The sequence below is a fragment of the Typopeltis vanoorti genome, chromosome 22 (assembly GCF_054136105.1).
Source record: "Typopeltis vanoorti isolate ZY-2024b chromosome 22, IOZ_Tvanoo_1.0, whole genome shotgun sequence".
Classification (NCBI taxonomy): Eukaryota; Metazoa; Arthropoda; class Arachnida; order Uropygi; family Thelyphonidae; genus Typopeltis; species Typopeltis vanoorti.
Window position 1 is genome coordinate 88,283,685 of NC_143570.1, and position 21,779 is coordinate 88,305,463.

The 21,779-nt window shown below is 35.3% G+C and overlaps 1 protein-coding gene across 2 annotated transcripts in view; it reads left to right on the forward strand.

Moving 5' to 3' along the window:
- LOC150094550 (beta-hexosaminidase subunit beta-like) overlaps positions 1–21,779 on the forward strand; it is a 364,235-nt gene that overhangs the window by 12,111 nt on the left and 330,345 nt on the right. The window contains exon 1 of one of the 2 annotated variants that reach the window (XM_090411846.1): positions 20,682–20,889. The exons of the other annotated variant lie outside the window; for it this stretch is intronic. Coding sequence (XP_090267972.1) covers positions 20,857–20,889 — 33 coding nt within the window. The 5' untranslated portion in view covers positions 20,682–20,856. Of the gene's footprint in view, positions 1–20,681; positions 20,890–21,779 lie in introns of those variants that run through there. 2 annotated transcript variants of the gene reach the window in all.

Genomic DNA, 21,779 nt, shown 5'->3' on the forward strand with positions numbered 1-21,779 from the left:
TTCAGCTATCGTATTGTGTTATGGTGTTTTTTGTGTCCAGTAAAGTAAAGTAAAATAATGGGTGAGCCACAAAAGTCATTGAAAATTTTCTTTCTTCAGGAAAATAGCACGATTGAAAACTCTTCACATAAGTCTAAAAGGATGGAAACTGATTAATATTTTAGAAGACACGTATATTGTGATGTATTTATCCAGGACCACTTGGGAAACGTTATGCAGCAAGTGGTCTGATATCCTTGGCTACTTGCAGAGAAGAGTTGACTATGAAATGGACCTCGGTGAGTGTTATATTCTGAAAACTGAGGAAAATTCGAAACATGTAAAATATTTTTAGGTAATTACATGTTTCGAATTTTTCTCAGTGAATATACTTGTAAATAGTATTTCAGCAAAATAAAATATGCATTTGTAAACTTAAATGAACAAAGATGTGTGCTTTTGTTGTTGTGTTTTTCTACAGTGAATTTTTTACTCAGTTATTCTGATTAGAATTTGATATTTAAATCCATAACTTTATACCTTAATGCAATTCTGTTTAATTATTGTAAAAAAAAATCACTGCTGTGGAATTAATGCCAGGAACGTAAAAAAAGTTGTGAAAACTGATATCCATGTAATTGATTATTTTAGAAATTGTCTAATGCTACCTATTGACATTGAGTTATCTGAAAACATTTCGTTCACATAATCGAAAATCTGAACTGTTTAAAATTTTGTGGTTTTACAGAGAGACAGCAGATAGTTTAACCCAAAAACGTGACTTAAACTCTTAAAGTTTGGTACAGAAAAAATTTTGTACTCTCCGGATAACACAAATACAACTTTACCTTTCCTCAGACAAAGTAAGATAAAACACACCAACAGTATATCCAGCAGCATGTGAAGACATGTTGTTGAGTCATCTGCGCAAAAGGTTCATTTTTGAAGGAACGGCCAGGAAAACGCTAATGGAGAATTTCAAACCTAATCAGAGGATGTTCATACGTATGGACAAAAATGGAACAGGAAATGAGTCAGGTTAAGATAACACATGAAATATCTACAATTGGGGTAAATAAATTCACACACATTTATTTATTTATTTTACTCATTTATCCTGGTTATAATATGTAGTTAACTGAATTTTAAAAGAAAAATAAAAAACAACCAATCATTTGGGAAAAAAAACAACCATATGAAAAAAATCCGCATTGAGAGATGTGAAATTACCGATCTTAGTCAGGAAAAGACATGTTGAGTTAATGGAAAGTTGTTGCTGCTACTGTAAAAACCATAGTTCAACTCATGTGAATGCTAAAATCACTTAGTCACCAAGGGAACTGAAAGAGGACCGAAAACTGAAACCGGAAATTAATGACTAATCTTCAAGAAAGATTAATGAAAATATAAACACTGTGTGTGTGTGGGGGGGGCGAATCACACACAGTTATTTATTTAATTATGGCTCAGTTATTCTGGCTAGAAAAATGTAGTTAACTGATTTTTAAAGTAAAATAGAGAAAAAAAAATTACGAGTCTTAATAACAAATTACCAGAATTCTAAAAACAGGAAGTTGCTAGTAAGGTCAACAATATGATGTCATTGGGGACAGATAACTTGGGAAAAACATAGCATGAGAACCGTGCGAAGGAATTAACGAACCGAACTGATGGAAATCTAAAGGATGTAGTCAACTAGATTTTCTGGTTATTGACAGAATTATTGTTCTTTCAACTCGTGTGTGTGTCGTGCTGTGGATACAAAATTGAACTATTTTGGAATATTCGCATTTAGAAGAGTCCTTCGGGAAAGACTAAGTAATTTAAATTATCATTAGAATTTCTAGACTACATAGACTAGATTACATGTTGTAATCCATTTAAGTGTCCGTTTATTTTAATTTATTTTTTAAATGCCATTTGGTTTTTCTCTTGACTATAAACTAAAAACGCCATTAGCCATACATTTTGTAAAAAAATATAACGTTAATTAGAAAAGTAATGAAATTAAGATCTTAAATGTAGACAAATCAAAATATTCGGATGAGTTATGAATAAAAAAAAGAAAAACCATAGCCATGAGTGAAGGAAAAACGAAATGCCCAGTAACCCATAATAAAAAAAAGAGCATTTCAGATGTTGTGTTTGTGTGTTTTGTGCTGTGAATATATGTTTAAAATCAGCAATTTGGAATATTCAGGAAACCTCGAGAGTTCCAAGATGTCACATTCTGGAAAGAAATGCAAGTTAATTTTTTTTTTGTTAAAAAAACTTAAACATAACAAGTGATATTTGTAATTACAATAACCGCTGCTCGTATGTTTGGGTAAGCGCAATTCTAATACTGAATAGTTTTTTTTCCATAACGCTACCGCAATCTCTAAGAATTCCCATAGTTTAATAGGAAAGACATGCCCCAAGTTATATTGGAAAATTAGTACTGCATTCTATAGACAATGACTGATTCCACGGACATCGCTTCCCCCATTCACCCTACTTCTGTTTGGTTTAAAGTGTCTCACCAATCACGCCACGAATCCTTATTCACTAATATATCTTCCTTTTCCATTCAAAACAAAAACGTCACTTATTTACAACTAACAAATGACGTCACTTGTCTACATCTGATAGCAACACACACCCAAGTCACGATTCCTTATCTTATCTTGATCTTGTTCAAAGTGCCCCACCAATTACGACACGAATCCTTATCTCTAACATCACCCATAATTCCATACGCGAACCAAAACACAACTGACACATATGCCTCCAGGGAAATTCCTAACTCATAACATCTCATCTGAACAACCAATCACATCACGATTCCTTATCTTATCTTGATCTGGTTATTAGTGCCACCCCCTACTACTCACTTACATCTTTTGAGAAAGACTAGTCTGTTAATGAATAATCCAATGGTCCTGAGATTTTTCTAATATTCTTTGATGAGCAAATTTACTTCCTCGTCATCAGGAAAACTGATATTATCGTTCATATTTACTCAGTAGATAATGTTATAAAACATTGGTTTGAATGACTATATACCGAGTATGAAAAAGAAAAGGTTTAATGTTAAGATACTACTAGTTTCGTTGAATAAATCAATTTTTTTAGGTATCACAGGCAAAGAATTATATAAAAAATAACAAACTCCTTAAGAAATGACATATTTCTTAAGGATTTTGAAGAAAAAGCAATTAATTCCTCGACTCTTAAACCCAAATATGGTATCGTTATATAGACGATGCATTCCTCATCTGGGAACACGGTGTCAACAACCTCAATTTCTTTCTAGACCACCTCGATAAGCTTCATGAGAAATCGATTTTTCCTACGAACCGGAATCTAACGACTGTCTCCCTTTTCTGGACTTAAAACTTACGAGATGCGCTGAAAATATCAAAATCTCCATTTTTAGAAAATCCACACACAGAGACAGATACGTTCATGCTTCTTCCCATCACCACCCTCCTTCCCATCGCATTATTTCAACCCTGGCACACCGAGCCAGATCTTTACTAACAGATGAAACAGAAATTGAAAATGAACTCCATTTACTAAAAAGAACTTTTGTCAACAACAGTTTCTCTCTTAAAAAGATTAATAAATTTTCCTCTTTCCACCGCTCAACTGCTATTGAAGATTCTTCTCCCCCAAGAGCTTTTATATATCGTTGCCATACATCAGCTTTCTCTCCCCAAAACTGGCAAATATTCTTAAGAAATTCAACATTAGAACTTGCTTCACTACGTTTCCAAAACTTCGCTCCATACTAAGTAGACCTAAAGTGAAACATCTTCCTATTCGTTATCCAGGAGTCTACAAGATTTTGTGTGAATGTGGCAAACCATATTACGGCCTGACAGCTAAATCCATCCTTTTACGTAAGGAAGAACACCAAAGAGACATCTCCTACAATAGGACAAATGGCCAGCGCTCTCTTTACCCACGTTCTCTTCTTTATCAACTCGGATGAAGGCCGCCAACACCTCGTGGACTGGCCACTAAATTCTAATATCCATGTGTGTTATGATGAACTTGAAAGAAAGATTATCAAATCTAGAGAAATATCGCTCGATTCGTCTCATATTAACAACAGTCTAAGCTATAATATTGCTAACACACACACATTGCCACTGTCCAGTATTGGAGCAATCGTGACAGCTCACGCACATAGTCAACGTCAATTGGAACTCCAGCACGCATTCCTGTTTTAAAATGCACTATTGTGTGTTATACTAGATCCGTTGATGTAATTTTATCATGTCTCTGTTATTTTTTATATAATTCTTTGCTTGTGACACCTGAAGAAGTTGATTTTTCAACGAAACTAGTAGTATTTTAACATTAAGAAATAATGTTTAAAATACTACTAGTATATAATATATATATACAGTATATATATTATATACTAGTAGTATCGACTATATATATATAGTATCGACAGTTTCAGCCTGAAATGTATTATCAAGCAATGAATCAGTATCTGCCTAAACTCCTCTAAAGATATATATATATATATATAGTGTGTGTGTATAGAAAGACCTCTTTTTCCATATCAGCTTGAGTTCATAAATCTTGGTGGTTACGGATGTTCCTCGCATTTTTGTACGTTCTGTTGTAATTTTATTTTCAAGCTGCTTTGTTATTTTAAGTGGTTTAATAACTTCAGAGATGAGTCCTGTCGTAAACTTCATGTTTACAACATGTCATGTTGTAAAAATGTGTGCAACGAAATGTTTAGCAGTTTCAAAATATTGTCTGAATTCCTCAACAATGTGTAATTAGAATCTCCTTGATTGCTAGTTTTAGTTTTTGGTTTATATCCTCTTACGTATCGCACTGCATCTGAAGAACCTGAGGTAATGTACTTGTAGTACTTTCAATTTCTTATTATTTAATCATCTACTAAGCTTTCCTTGATGCGGTATTTTAGTTATATTTCTGGAGGTCCTATAATTGGCAGCATTTTTAATCTTATGTTATTGCTTTTTTCTATCTCTTTACATACACTGAAGCATTGGTTTTTCTTTCTGTTTGTGAATTGAAGGATTTCTGCTGCATACCACTAATGTTCTTGATTTGAGTCCATCTGTTGTGTTTCTCTCGATTATAGGAGGGTTTCGATATTGCATTTTTTGCTTTATCTTTTCTGCATGTCGTCCTCGATATTATATCCATATTCGACAGTTTCAGCTGGAAATGTATTATCAAGCAATGAATCAGTATCTGCCTAAGCTCCTCTAAAAATACGGATATTTTTATGCGTCATATATCTTTATCATTACATGGCATATTTTGTTGCTTAATATTCCATTCAGTGAGGACCAAATTTATTTACGGATATTATTATTATTATTATTACATGACACCTCCAGGGAGTCTAAAGACTCATCGAGGGAAGGTACCTACTCTCCTGGTCCACCAACCGCAACTACCTTCATCATCTACCGCCGACCACCACCATTAGTATTTTCACAGACAATTATAAACATCCATGCCTAAATCAGGATTCGAACCCGCAGCCTTTTGGCTGGAGAGCGGTTTAACCACTCGGCCAACTAGGCTGGCTTCTAGTGAAAGTGCGCTATTACTGTGAGCCCCCTCTGGGAGATGCGAAACAAATGCCTCCAATCTAATGCTTGTCATGTTCATGCAAACTGCCTGGACCAGTTAATCTGTATCGCGTTTTGTTTCCTATTTAAGCGTTAAAGTCTTCCATCATGCTTATCTTACATTGGTGCATAATCCTTGATGATTGCAACAATAAACAGATGACAGAAATACAGATGTAACAACAAATCATCTACAAGTGAAGTTGGTGTGCACCATAAAAACCCACACTTGATGTTATATGTTCCACTGAAGAATGTGTTGCTATTTATCCGTAGGTTTTCATGATCTAGGCATTATACAACGAAGATCTAAAAACTAATTTTCTATTGCGTTAATAACACTGAAGAGATCCAGGTTTAGACAACGATTTTTTTTTTTTTTTTTTTTATCAAATGTTCCAACTCTAAAGGCAATTAGTCCAAGTAAGTTGCCATTTTGAACAGACCAGCTTGTGCCTGGTTTAACTTTTGTTTACTGAAATAGACAAATCCGTCATAATAACCCCCAACACAGAAGATTAAAACATCTTAGTCTGGCCTGTATCATTTGACCTATTTGGCATGGGAGGAATTTCAGTAAATGTTACTCATATCTCGATATTGAGTTTAAAGAATTTCTTCAGAAATTGTTTAAACTTTAATTTTTAGTTGTCTTTATAACCTTCTCTTAAAGAACTTATCTAAACGTATTCCAAATGTTCGCATTTGATAATTCTATGTATTGTATGTTTGGTGCAGATATCATTCATACACATTTCGAACGTGCAATCGTCGCTACAAGTTAGTCTGTTACGGAGCATTCTGGTTGCTGGTTACGATGGCAAGTAGGAAGTTTTCAGAGACTGATTAATTCGTTGCAGTAAAGAGTTCATACCCTTCTTCAAAAATGAGCAAATAGACAAATAAAGATATAAAGATTACAAGCAACAATTTAGGATGAAGTGGTAGCAAGTGGGAATGTTGTGTAAATGGCTGTGTGAAGGTCCTGGTGACGCTACAAAAGGCCACTGTAAGTTTTGCGAATGTGATATAGCTGCTAAATCTCGTCAGCTTGTAAAGCATCGTGTATTAAGAAACATCTTGCTGCAGTTCTATAAGGCTGTTCTTATTACAAATATGCTTATGATGAGACAGCGAACTCTGAAATCAGCTTAGCATTATTTCTTTGTTGTCGCTCAAGATTGAAAGAACAGTTACTATTATCTAGTAGATCTTTGCAGAAATATCGCATCCAGACAGTCAAATTATGCCAAAGGTAAAAATGCACCTAACCACGTGCTCTGCAATTGTAAAGAATATTCTAAGTGAGCATTTTGAAGAAGATCTAATTGCAGATATTGGATGTTGAAATTTCAGCTTGCTAATAGATGAATTGAATGATATCAGTGAATAAGATTTTAAAAGGAATGACCATCATGTATTATAACAAGAGATTCAACAAAATTATGCATACATTTATTAGCATGCTGGTTCTAGAAAATTGTGGTGCTAGTGGTATTGTGGCTGCACTGTAAAACTAGCTCTTGACCAAGAAACTGGACATTAAAATCTTATTTCAATTGGTACAGACATGCTAGTCTTATGGTGATTTCAATAAGGGAGTTTGTGAACTGAACAACTGAAGGCATTTCCTCCTTCATCTTAATTGGATGCGTATGCTATTCACTACAACTGGCAATGTCTCACACTTGTGCGTAATCTCCGTTCCCCCCAAAATAGAATTTTTAGTTTCCAAAACATATAAGTAGTTTTCACATTCTTCTTCAAGACAAAGAACTGTATCAAACTATCAATGAAAATGTTGCTCCTCTGAAAATTGTAAGCATCTGTGCAACGATGATGCTCTCCATTGAACCTGCAGTAGACAGAATTCTCAGCCAGTAGCTGGAATTTAAAACTCTCTTTGAAGTCGCGAATGGGACTGGTAAATGTTTCAAAGCTCAAGTATTGTGGGAGATGTCTTCCCCCCCCCCCTCCTGCCTTCAACATGAATCGACTTCTTGGCATTGTGGTAACCAGAGTTTTCGCATCCCTCGTCAGACAGTGACTCATTAATTATACAGTTCTTTAAACGAAATTTATTTTAATTTGAAATATATAAACAATCCAATAATACTTTTGATCTTCTCTCTTCCATCATCCATGTGGATGATGATGAGGCCGAATGACTCTTTCCATTTCTGTCCACTTTGGTGTCGCTTGTTGTGATTTGGTTTTCAGGTTCTCTTTTGTTTTGTCTATCCATCTAATTCTGGACCGTCCTTTGGGTCTTTTACTTTCCATCGTTGTATTCAGGGCTTTAGATGGTAATCTTTCTGTTCCCATTCTGGTCACATGGCCAAATCATCGCAGTCTTCTTTCTTGGATTTTGTCTACTATTGTTATTTCTTGTTTTAGTCCTTTCCTTATGTCTTCTTTTCTTAGTCTATCCAGCAGAGATACTCCAAGTAATCTTCTTAGCCAACCCATTTCAGTAACTAATAATTTTTTCTCTTCAGCCTTTTTGAGATTCCAGCATTCACTTCCATAGAGGAGTATTAGGAGGACCATTGTTTCATAGATTCTTACTTTTGTTGCTTGTTTGCTGTCTCTTGGCTTCCATATTTTATTAAGTCGTCCAAAAGGTTGGGATGCTTGACTGATTCGTCTGTTTATATCTTTTACAATTTCATCATTGTACTACTCAATTACTCCTCCAAGATAGGTGAAGTTTTCTACCTTCTCTTGATTCTTACTATCAATTTCGATTTTCAGCTTGGTGTTTCTTTTTCCTATTTGCATAATTTCTGTTTTATCTATATTTATGTTAATCCAAATTTTGTACATTCTTTCTTTCTTTTATCAGAAATTCGTTGTAGGTCTTCTTCCGTGCTTTCAAGTAATGAAATGTCGTCTGCAAATTTCAAATTTGTTATATTTTCTCCATATAATCTGCAAATTTCAAATTTGTTATATTTTCTCCATATAATCTGCAAATTTCAAATTTGTTATATTTTCTCCATATATTTTGATTCCAGAGTCTTCTTTGTTTAAGGCTTTACTGGTTACTTCTTCAAGTGTAAGATTGAAGAGGTATAGTGACAGATTGCATCCATGTCTTACTTCGCTCTCTGTGTGGAACCAGTTGGTTAAAGTGTCCTCCACTCGTTCCGCACTTTCAGATTTCTCGTACAGATATTCATTGTTATTCTTATTGTTTTTTTGGGGGGGAATTCCAAACTCTTCCATAGTTCTCTTCTACAGATTGAATCAAATGCTTGACGAAAGTCTATGAAATTGATATAGCAACTTAGGTTGTACTCTAGTGTCTTTTCTATTAGCTGTCTCAAGGTGAATAGTTGATCAACCGTGCTTCATCCCGGTCTGAAACCTGCTTGTTCTTCTCCTAATGCTAGTTCTATATATGGTTTAATTTGTTTTTGGAGTATTTTTGCGAAAACCTTACTTGGAATACTGAGGAGGCTAATGCCTCTGTAAGTATTGCATTCTGTTTTATCTCCTTTTTTGTATATAGGAGTTATGACTGATTTGGTCCAATCAGTAGGCAATGCTTTATATTTGTAGATCATTTCAAATAATGTTTTTAATGGTTTCAAAAGTTGTTCCTTTCCTGCTTTTAAGAATTCTCCGTGTGTATAATCAGAGCAGGTGCTTTCTAGTTTTGAGCTTATCTACGCTGTGTGCTTTTTTTTTTCCTTTGGTAAAGATATTTGTTTACTCCTCCATTTCATTGGCTGTAATAGCAATATCCTGAGAGCTGTTTTTATTATATAAGTATCTAAAGTATTCTTCCCATCTGGTAATTCTTTTTGTTTTACTTTCAATTAGTTGTCCCTCTTCGTTTTTGATCATTAGCATTTTTGTTGTCCGTGTCTTACTAATTTGGTCCGTTTGTTTATATAATCCACGGAGGTTATTTTCTTTTGACAGTTTTTCTGCCGATTTGCATTCTTCTTCTAACCAGTTATTCTCGTCTCTTTTAAATAGTTTTCTAATTTCTCTGGTTAATTTATTATATTCATTTCTGTTATAGTTTGTTTTAATTTCATGCATTTCCTTTGGTCTTATCCACAGTCTGCAGTAAATGATCTAAAATTTAGGATACTTGATTTCCATCTTTGGTTTACAATGATATAGTCTATCATATTCTTGGTTTGTCTGTCTGGTGATATCCATGTCCATTTTCTTTGGGGTTTTGGTTGTTTAAAGAGAATGTTGGTTATTGTTAGTCTATTATTTGAGAAGAATGTTAGCAGTCTTTTGCCACATTCATTGCTTTCTCCGTACTCAAACTGTCTGATTACTCCTGGCCAGATATCCCAGTCTTTGCCTACTTTTGCGTTTAATCCCCCCATTACACTATTACACTTAGGAGTACTTGACTTGATGTCTGCTGTACTGCTATTTGCAAATCTGTATGGAACTCCTCAATGCCTTCTTCTCATGGTGTTGAAGTTGGTAAGTATACTTGAATAATAGTCAGTGATCCAATTGACGTTTTAAATCTTGTTTTATTTATCCCGGGTGACATAGGATTGTAAGACAATAGGGAGTTTTGAGCATTAATATAAGTGCTACTCCCGCTTGGTGTTTCTTGTCCTCCCTACCTTAAGTTAAGATTTTGTACTGTCCATGGTGAAATTCTTCTTCTCCAGTCCATCTGGTTTCGCAAAGTCCAATCACTTCTCATCGGTAGTTGTCTAATTAATGCAGTAGAATTTCCAATGCAATGCTCCTTCCTGGTGAAGAGTTGGTGAAGGTGAATGCTTTTGATAATCCTAGGAAGTCGATCTCTAGCCATAATTGTCGATGGTAATTAAGTTGTAGTAGGGCTGGATCTAAGATTCTTCTGGTCCGTGAGTTTTAATCTCCTTGAATAGTTTAATAAACATTTAGGTGCAATGCTGCCAACACTAGTTTAATCGATTTTGTCTGTCATAAGTTGGTCGTTTGGAAAGTCTTCATCCAGCTGTCTAAAGTCTTTCAAGTCGATTTTTATTTGTAATTATCTGCTTGATGAACTGACTATCTACTGTCCAAACGTGACCAAACCACGCAATTCTCTTTCTTATATGTTCGGTCTTTGAAAAAGATTCTCTGTAGCTCCTTGTCTTTGTAGGATGATCTAATTTTTTTTTCCTTTTAAATGTTTCCTATTAGTTCTGTTTGTTGTTGACCATGTTTCACAATCATGTGTAATATTGGTCATAGATAGCTTAAATAATTTTGCTTTGGATTTTCTTGAAATATTCTAGATTTCGGGAGTTGTGAAATGGCAAAATATCCATTCAGCTGTCTCAATTTTCTCCTCTACCGATAGATATCATTGTGGCTGTTAATGATGATCCTGGATAGCTAAAATTAACCACTTGCTGAAAGATAAAATAAAGTTGGATTGGTCTTGACGAGCTGTTGAAATATGCGAGGGTGTTCATAAAAATAATGACCTTTTGAAATACACACAAAGAGTACTACCACAAAGAGCGCAATGCGGTTACTGAGGCACCTAGCGGCAGGTTTTGAAAAACTGCCATTTGCCTCTTTCTGCTATTAACATTAGTCGTCGAGTTACTTCCTATGAAGTGAGCACGTGCACAAGCTGTTCGTCGGAACAGCTTGTGCACCCGGGTGAAACAACATGTTATCTTAGATTTCACTTGTATACTGATCAAAGTTGAGATAGCCATAAAAATTATCTACACAACAAACTAAGGATAATAGAAAGTAAACTATATCACTTGAGACACCACTCTAAAATACATAAAAATACTAATCTAGAAAACATTATATGAAAATATTTTGAAATACTCAATTACATCATACAAATTTAACAGATTACAATCGTTGCAAAATAAAATGGTAAAACTGATATCCTGGGAACAAAGAGATCAATCCACACTCATACGGTCAGCAAGGAAAGAACAGAAAATATTTACGGCGAAACACTTATGCCACAACACAATCATTCTAAAATTTTACTTTAGTCCAACCTACAGAGTAACTAGAACAACACATCAGATAGCATGACTACAGTCAACAAACTACATAACATATAAGTATAATAATCACTCCAGAAAAGACACTCGGAGGAGCTTCTACATACTCGTACTGACATGATAAACATATTGGCATTCCACAGGAGAAACCTAGGGACCTATAGAGAGAGCGCTGAAACAGGTGCTATATAGATATTATAGCGAGACTGAAAAGTAGAGTGAAATCACACAGGTACGCACTCGCACACAAACCTATAACGAATTCCTCTCAAACACCATTACAAGGACACCAACACACCATATCATCCATCCACTTCAAAAAAAGTTAAACCGAGCTCATCCGGTGGTAGTTCGTGGGCACGTGTACTCACCTCTAAACGTTAACCAGAAAAAAGCATTTATATATTTATCTGCCCTCCACCCAAAATGCTCTGGGTTCGAATCCCGTCGTGGGCATGGATATTTGCAATTGTCTGTGGAAACACTAGTGGTGGTGGCAGGCGGTATATATGGTGTAGTTGCGGTTAGTTGTGGTTGGTAGATATAAGTGGAGGAGATGTAGAGTAGGTTTCCCACTAGATGATACTTTGGACTCCTTTGAGGTTCACGTAATAATCATAATAATAATATATACATATAATCGTCGTATCTGCTTCCAGTAGTGAACAAATTAATACGAAGTAGCCGAATTTTCGTCAGGTTTTTGGTTTTTGTTTCAGTTCTGGTTTCGATTATAGTTCACTATTTTGTTAGTACTGTGTCTTTTAACTCTCTGTGATGTTTAACAGTGTGTGCGTTTTTAATATTGTAAATAATTTGTAAATAATCCTCTGCGCCAGGCAGCCCGAAGATAGACTTCTAGTTCAAGTCTAGTCTTCAACTGGAGGAACCTTCTCTAATCCTATCTTCGACCTGTTTCCGAATTAGTCGATCTCTGGCACTTGCAACGGGTTTTTTTTCTCTCGGAAACTCGGATTTTTCGTCCCGTAAACTCAGGAAAATCGACCGTAAAACCCGCAGTATTTCACAGTAACATTCTGTTAGGGTTAGGTACCAAGAGATGGCACTTTTTTACCGTTTCTTCATCAGTGGCCGCCTATAATTGGTGACAGTCATGGACCGGCTATCTCTCATTGGATACCGGTGGAGATTGAACTGCCCACTCAGTCTCCAAATGCTAGATAGGGTATAAAGGCCTCGCCTACTCCCTATAAGGGAATAAAAGGTGTTACCTGATTTATTTATAATGGAATGTATTCTGTAATTGAGTGCACGTTCGTGCTCATGCATATGGAAATACTAGTTATGCTTAGCTAGTTAAAAATGCATATTTATATTTATTAAAAAAAAAACGTGTCCTGCATATTGTACTGTACCTAAAATAAATTTTCGTTGTCATTGTCAAAAATATTTTCTTTGGTGTATGTTTGAACTATATTAATTATATATATTGTACATTCTTTGTATGATCATATTTTGTCAAACTTCGAAAAAATTGTAAGCTTCAATATGCAATCATATTTCCTTGTATAGTATATCAATTGTAACCAATCTAAAATGGCTGCCACAAGCTCATCTATCAGTAAATAAATTTTTAAGACAAAACTAGCTAGGATTTCAAAATAATTACATTTTGAACTTGCCAAAATGTTATATCTGAAAAATCGTTAACATTAAAATTAGAAAAATGAAACAAAAATGGTGTAGTTTAATGTTGATCCCACATACCTCCCTTCCCTACACATCCATTAATATACTTCTTCAAAGGTCCTTCAAAGTTAGCCAAATCCCCGCCTCTCCACGAACTCCAGCGCCTATTTCTCATCATCATCATCATCATCACCAGAATCCTTAAAATCAAACTTGCCAGAAACCACCATAGCCACCTACAATTCTGGTTTGAACCCTTGAAATATAGAACCATAGATAGAGAAATTCTTCTTAGTATACGTTATCTTCTCAGCGGATATTAATGGACGGTCCCCACTCTTCCATTTCATCCGTCATTTATATGCTTTCAGATATATATGTTAATGATTTCACAATGCATTCGAGTCACAATTAAAATACTGTAGTGTTTACGCATGGGTTGAACTATTGTTGAATTTTAATTGTTTGTTACCTCTAGGTTCCATTGTTGCTTTCAGTAAGTTCCTTTTAATTTAAATTAAAGTCATGAGAACATTGCTGATATGTCTACAAAGAACCAGTAATTGCCCGGTTATGGGAAGCCGAAGAGAATTATACGACACACACACACACATGACCACAACCCTGTAAACCATAAATTTGAACCAGGATTGGTCAATATATTGGTCAGAATGGTTAATATATTAGCTATTCTAAACAAAACGATGTGAGTGATGGGAAAAACATTGCACATAACAGTAGCTCATTTCATTGCTAAACTTCTAAGAACGAATAAGGACAGACATGAGACAAAAGGTTCTTTCACCACTACATCATTGCAAAATGTAATGACCTCATGGTTACAGTGTGTTTACCCTTGTATATACAACACCTATTCTTATTCCTGGCTTCTTGTTCCCTGTACAAGTGGGCTATCAACCTGATAGTGTGTAGGAAACCCTTTTCGTTTTCTCCACACCAATTTCACATGCTGAACACAGTCTAAAGCTTTAGAACAGTCTATGAAATATATTACCATAGGGGAGTCTAAATTCTTTGTATTTTTCTCTGATCTTCCGTGCACGAGATATTAAGCTCGTAGTGCTATTACTATTTATGGCTATTTTGCCATAATAATTCCCCTCCCCCCTTTTTCTTCCGAAAAGTCCATCAACCAGAGTTCATTTTGAAAGTATAAAGTTAAGTTATGTAAGTTTCATCAATATTTTTCTGATTCTGCTCCATAAAAAGATAATCTCGAAGATTCCACAAAGATATGTCAAAAATTATTCCTTAAATGTTTTTCTTTTAATTTATGTCTTTAAATATCATTAATGTTTCAAGTTAATTGGAGTAAAAATGAATGTGAAACTTGAAAATTAAAGGCGTCTGATAGGAAAAGATTTCTGCTTTTGAGATGTGGTATTAGAGAATGCTGCTGAAGATATCATATACCGGCCTGCGGACAAATGGATGGGTGTTAAAAAGGATCAATAGAACTTTAAGGCTCCTTAAGGATACTAACAACAGAGTTGAAATACTTTGGGCACATTGGAAGGAGGATTTCTAAAACAGTAATCTATTACCTTCTAAGGTAAAGTTCCTGGGAAAAGGAGGAAGGGGTAGCCGTCAATGAGATAGAGATTGATGGTGTGTCTAGAGTGACTGATTATCAGAGATGAAGTCTCTAATACAGCAAACAATAGGATTTCATGGCTGGTGTGACACATCGGCGAGCATCTGAGTGACAATCTGACATCTATTGATGTTCAATGAGCAGATGGATGGATTTTATTTTGCACTGTATGGATATTGGCAATCAGGTTTCATATGATTGGAAGAAAGCAACAGAATAGTGATGACCAGATCACCCACATAAGACTAACAATGAAACAGGTATTCAGGTCATTAGCTATAGTCGATTTTGAAGCTTTAATCGACTGGAATTTTTTGAATAAAGAAGCGAGTTAGAATCACTGTCATCAGCGAAGTATAAACGGAATTTCTGGTTACTTGATGTTTAGAAGGAAGTTGAGAGGATGAGAGAGAGTCCTGAAGTGCCAGCATTGATGGAAAGATCGGATATGTCGAACTAATCAGTATTGGCAATACACGACTCGAGAGGAAACCTATCAATCCATTTATAAAGTTCAGGTGGAGGACTATAGCATGGCAGTTGGGAAGAAGTCCTTGTAGACACAATCAAATGCTTGAAAATTTCGAGAGATCACTTGAATTTCTTCATAATTTCTATGGCTTGTGTCCAAAGGAAGGTAAATTTAGATAAGGAGATCTTGCCTAGTCCCTATAAGGGATAAAAGGTTGATGGAAGTTTTTTCACTTGGCTATGTTAGCAATTATATATTTGATTTAATCCTTTATCCAAGTGTAAGCAAACATAGTTGCACCTGAAGTATTTTCAGGACTGGAGCAACTCGTGGCAAAGGTGATACGACTTCACATCACTTGCCTTAGTATCTCCCATAATGCAAAGTACATCTTCTTGCAAACATGTATAATGCTATGCATTAAAGGAAGCGCCACTATCCAGACCGGTTTCGACCTTTACTGAGGTCTCATCAGTGGGAGCCAGATTCAGAGGTAGTGATGCTAAGGTGGAAGTAATGGAGAAGTCATATTTCCATATACCAGTTGCCAAAAGGTGTACCACCGTATTATTAAAATTCTCTGGATTAGAGATAAGTTGATGGAAATTCCTTAATGCAGAGCATTATACATGTCGGCAAGGAAATGTGCTTTGCATTATGGGAGATACTAAGCAAGTAAATAGAACTTATACCATCTTCTCCACGAGTTGCCCCAGTCCTGAAAATACTTCAGGCGCAAACATTGTTTGCGTACACTCGGATAAAGGATTAAACCAAATATATAATTGGGAATAAAAGGTGTTAGCTGATTATGATTTGAAGTATAAAATATTGTAAAATGATTTCAGTACAGTTGTAGAGAATGGATTCCACCAGCAAGAGATATGATTGTTTCCAAGCTATTCAGGATTCGCCTTTTTTTCTGATAAAAAACTACAGAAGGTAAGCAGCGTGATGTTTGTAATGTTGTAGGTGTGATTTATGTAAGAATTGGAGAAGATTAATTCCAGATCCCCCTTATTTTTCAATGATGTTGCAAGGATAACATCTAGATGTGCAAAAGGGGAAGAGTATAAAATAGAAACTATATCTCGTGAACTTCGTAATGGATCATACATAAGCTTTAACTATTTAATTTGGAGAAAGCAAATTTTCTGCATTTAGTCGTTCAAGTCAGATTTGGATTTATGTATTTTTATTTATTTATTTATTATTATTGTTGTGCGTCTTTTCATGTTTGGGCTGAGTGTGAGTGGACTGTTTGGTTTCAAGCCGTGATATACTGAATTTTACTCCAAAACTGGACTGGCAACTTATTGAAGAACCAAAACCTGGATCTTGCTAGATATTTTAAATGAAATAAATGATAAAGGTCTGCATTCCAATTTAAATTTAAACTGGAATGCAGACCTTGAGTTCAAATTATTTCTACTATTCGACTGGAAGATATTCTATGTGATCCGGAGAAAGAAGCAGCAATGATATCATAGAAAGGAGAAGTAGAAATCACAGCAGGACATGAGAACATATAGACTGGATGAGTAAGAGACAGTCCATAGTTTAGGTTACATTGAAGTCCGAAGTATTGGGAAAATGTATGCAAAACTACGTTTCTTATGTATTAATATAATACAGTATATATTATATGCACACACACCAAGATAAATAAATACGTACGTACGTAAGAAATTCTCTCAGTCCCACATGCTGCATCTTCACAGTTACCGCTGGTATTGCTATGAACGCACTTATATTGTGTTGTGCGTCTTTTCACGTTTTTGGTGTTTTTCTAAATATTATTCAGAATGGCTGATGGTAATCGTGCCCTTGAATCAAAACGTAAACCCTCTCAAAACTTACTGCAATCAACCTAGAGATTTAATTATGGATAATAAAGAAATATGAAATTAGACTAAGCTTATGAGGTATAGCGCGTGAACTCAGTCGTATCAACAGTAAATACCATACTAGGAGATTCCTCGCGTATAAAAGAACATGTTAAAGGTACAGTGAGCATGAAAACAACCATAACAAAAAAAAAAAAAAAAAAACGTGGAGGCGCACTTATGGAAAAATTGCTTATGGTAGAAGACCAGATCCAGAAACGTCTTCCTTTGAGCTGTATGATAATACAGGCTAATAGAAAAAGTTTGTTTGAGGAACTTAAGGGAAAATATCTTGGATAACATGTAATGTTTGCTGCAAGCAGTGGTTGGTTGCACGTGTTAAAATCGTGCTGGCTTTCAAAATAGTGAAATTGTAAGATATATTTGGAGTGATCAGTGTTTAAAAATTGGCCAACTGGATATGGAGTAAAATGTATGTTTTACGGATTTAATACAGGCTGTTTATCTTTTTTTTTTTTTTTTTACTATTTAATATTTCTGCATTACACTTGCATTACATGTTGATTTGTTTTGCATACGTGTTTGACATTACAAAGTCTATTATGAAAGGTCAGGGGAAGGGAGGGAAGAAAGCGATTATGTAAATGTCGAGAGTGAAGAGATGGCAAACAAGTGCCGCCATCTTGTGGTCCATAATGTTACTGTTTGAAACAGTGCGGGGACTACGGGACGAAAAACCGTGTTTCCAGGAGAGAGAGAGAGGGAAAAAAAAAAAAAAACGGTTGGCCGTACCAGAGGGCGACTCATTCGGATACCGGAAGAGAGACTTGGAAAAAGTGCCTCTAGTCGGCGACTAGATTGAACTTAAGTCTTTCTTCGAGAGGGCCACTTCTACTGAGCTACACAGGCCAAAACAGACGACCCTGCCAGAATACATGAAATTCCGTTCTAGTTGGCTGAATGGTGTTAGCTTATTGTTCTCCAAACAATAGGGTGTAGGTTTGAATCCCACAGTGGGTGTTTTTTTTTTTCCTTTTTAAGGAGGCAGATGAGTTTCATTGCTGTGAGACCACCACCTTTTTGGAGGCGTGAACTTGAAAAGTTTAACTGTTTAATTTTTAGATAACTTTTTCTAAGCCTCTTTTTAACTGGTTCCCCATATATTCTCTGGCAAACCATTTTTTTTCTTGTCCCGGAAACTCAAGAAAATCGAATCGACCCTATAACACATTATTTCAGACAATATATATAGTATTAGGTTACAGACCACCAGATGACGGTAGTCTGCTGCACTACTCTTCTCCCCGGGTGCCAGTTAAAATCAATAATAGTCTTAGGTTGGCTGTTCTGCAATTAGCTGAGGATGGAACTGAGTCGTTTTAGTTGAACTGACAAGACTTAGACAACGGCGAACTATTGGAAGTGTTCATAATTTCAGAGTAACCCCAGTTCTAAACCAGAAGAAACCTTTGCTATATCATAAAACATCAGCGTCATATCCAAAGATATAAGTTGATTTGAAAAGCGTGGTTCGTTCCTCCCTATTACAGCTTTCCAACAAATTACTACACGAGCACAGCAATCCCTGAACCACTCAAGTCGAATTTGAATATTATCTTGTGCGCAGTTGTCATTCCACGGAAGCCGAGTCTGTGGAGTTCAGGACTTCATGTTTCGTCTACGGCCGCTTAACGAAAAGAAATAAAGGGAGAGAGAGAGAGAGAGAGAGAGAGAGAGAAACATATATAGATGCTACAAATGTAAAAGAATATCCCGAATTTGAATATGGCACTCCAAATGCGAGGAGGGATAGTCACGCTACTGATTAGTTGGCATTTCGATTCCATTCAGAACTTTCCACTTAATGGGAGACGCCAATTTCTTCATTGACGATTAAGTGAAACAGTTGGTGAATAAAACCAATTTCAATATATTAATATTCATGTAAGAATGTTTTTTGAAGATGAAATTACTGATCTACTTTACACGTGTAGCGAACCTGAAGAGGTGAACTTAGCAAAACTCTTGCTTGAACAAAACTTCGTAAGTCTCTGTAGATTGATGAATGTATCCGTGAAGATTTTTTTTTTTTTTTTAATAACGAAGGCCTCATTAGATTTAGGAAAACGGTTCGTATGAGTAGCGAACCAGCTTGCATATTGGCCCAGTCCATTTATAAAGGAGGGTCGAAAAGTGAAATGAGATAACTACAGGCTTAGTTTGTAAGGCAAGATCGATTTAGCGAATTTACAAAGGTATCTTGCAATAAATTATTTTGACATCAGAAATATTTAGGTTTTAGTAAATCATTCCGTAGTGTGCTGCACCATCGTCTTATTTATAAATTGGGGAAATACGGCATTAAGGGTTACACACCGATGTGATTAGGGGAATGCAATGGGAGGGAGTGGTAATACATGAATCTCCGAGCAGTTCCACATGAGTACCTTATTATTCTTAATTTTTTTTTTTTTTTTCAGTGAGCTAATCTTAGAATAAAAGATTAAGACAACCGTTGCTATCATGTTAAAGTGAGAAAGACGGTCAACGATGAAGACTCAATTTTAAACATATTTATACACGACATCTCTTTTGCATGTTGGGCAGTCTCTCTAACCAATTTTATTTCACTATTACTGTAGCAAAAATTACGAGATCTTAGATAAGTCCTTGCTGATATTATTATAAACAAAATATATAAAAGTAAAAAAACTCTTGTAACCAAGTGTTTGAAATGTATTCGAGGCTTTTCGTCATTATTTTGAATCACAGTGATGTTTATGATGATGCCAACACCTACGAATGGTAGTAGCAATATTATTAGTACCGCGGGTGTTTAAGGGTTAAATCCCTGCTGCTCTCCACACTATACACAGAACTTTTTTTTTTTTTTCCAAGCAAACTGATCGTTTTGTACTGGACGATGCAGTTCATCTCCTGCTAAAGAATATTCGCACACGCCCTAAAAATCAGGTTGTACAGCAAGGACACTATCTACTCGGCTAAGCTGACCCAGCAGAATAACAAATTAACAATTTATAAATGTTAATTTGTTATTAAAGCCAAACGCTTGATAATAATGACAAAGTTTTACCTCATGGAGGAATAGTTGTTTGCATATTAAAAATTAAGTTTATATTCAAAAGCTATGAATAAATGCTGCAATTATTTAATACTCAAAAATATTTTCTTTCATGAAATAATTATCTTCGTGAGAATTTTCAGATTTGTTTACATCTACATATCGAAATCATTCAGACTATTGAGATCGAGAGTAACTTTTACATTATGTGTGAGGCTGTTTACTGTATGCGACGACTGACCAATCACAGGATATCGTCTGCAGCGCAAACTAAAAGTTATAATAACGAAGTTATGGCCGTCTGAGGAGAGAATTTATGGGAAATACTGAATTTAATTCAGTACGAAACAGCATTATTTCAAATCTGTTCACAGTAAAATGATTTGCAGAAGTGTTAGCCATGTAGGAAGGAAGCTTTAAACATGTTTTAAGCTATTTTTAAAAGTAAAATAGAAAATATTTTGAAATTCGCTGTGTTTCTGTTGTGAGTTAGTAAAATGAACGAGCAGTAATATCCAGTTTGTTTTGACAAAGAACATCACTGCTAGTAAACAACATTTTGACTTTTGTTTCAGAGATTTTTAAGATAATCAAATTTATATGGTGACATACAATCGAAAACAAAAAATTAAGGTAGGTTTTTTTTTTTTTTTTTGTAATATATTCTGGTTATATTAATATTTATAGTTTACCCTTGGAGTGAAAATTGTTTTAGTAAGAAAGATATCAGAGAGAAAAGAAATTGTTATTCTTTTAAATCAAATAGCTGGAGTTATATTTTATGCTGCATGAGACGAACAACTCATTCGAAAGCATAAGGGAGGGAAAGTAGACTTAATAACGTGCAGTGTCATTAGCTATGTATATTTTTTCTCTTTGTATATGCACTTTTTGTTTAAGTTGCTGTTCACTTTGATTAACTGGCACGAAATAAATATATCTTACATTAGTGTTACTTTAAATTGTCTTGAGCAGCATGATAACGTAATCTCCCGATCACTTGTGAGAAACTTTATTTTTCGTCTCTTCCCTCAGAGTTTATTTACCATTTGGTTATAACACGCTGCAGTAACGCGTTCAACCTTTTCTCGCGTGGCTGTTTCGGATTAAAAAGTAATTGGGGGCTATGTTAACTACAGGGTGTTCGGGATAAATTTGACATATTTATAATTAATTATATTTTTCCGTAAGTTACATGTATTAACACACACTTCTCTTCATTTAAAAGTTTGGACCCTTCTTCATTCATATACAAGATGTCAGAAAGGATGGATAGCTGGAACCCACCTGAATCATGGAAGAGAATAACTTGTATCATGATGATTCGTGCCCGCCATCAAAATAAGGATATTACGACTGCTGCCCAATGCTCCCTGAATACAGTAAAAACAATCAGGCATGAACTAGAGACTTGCAATGGTGACTACGAGGATGTAGCAAGAAGAAAGATCCCTAGCAGACGATCTGATTGCGTTCGTACAGCAGAATTCCTCGCAAATCTGCAGGAACAGGTGTTGAAGAAC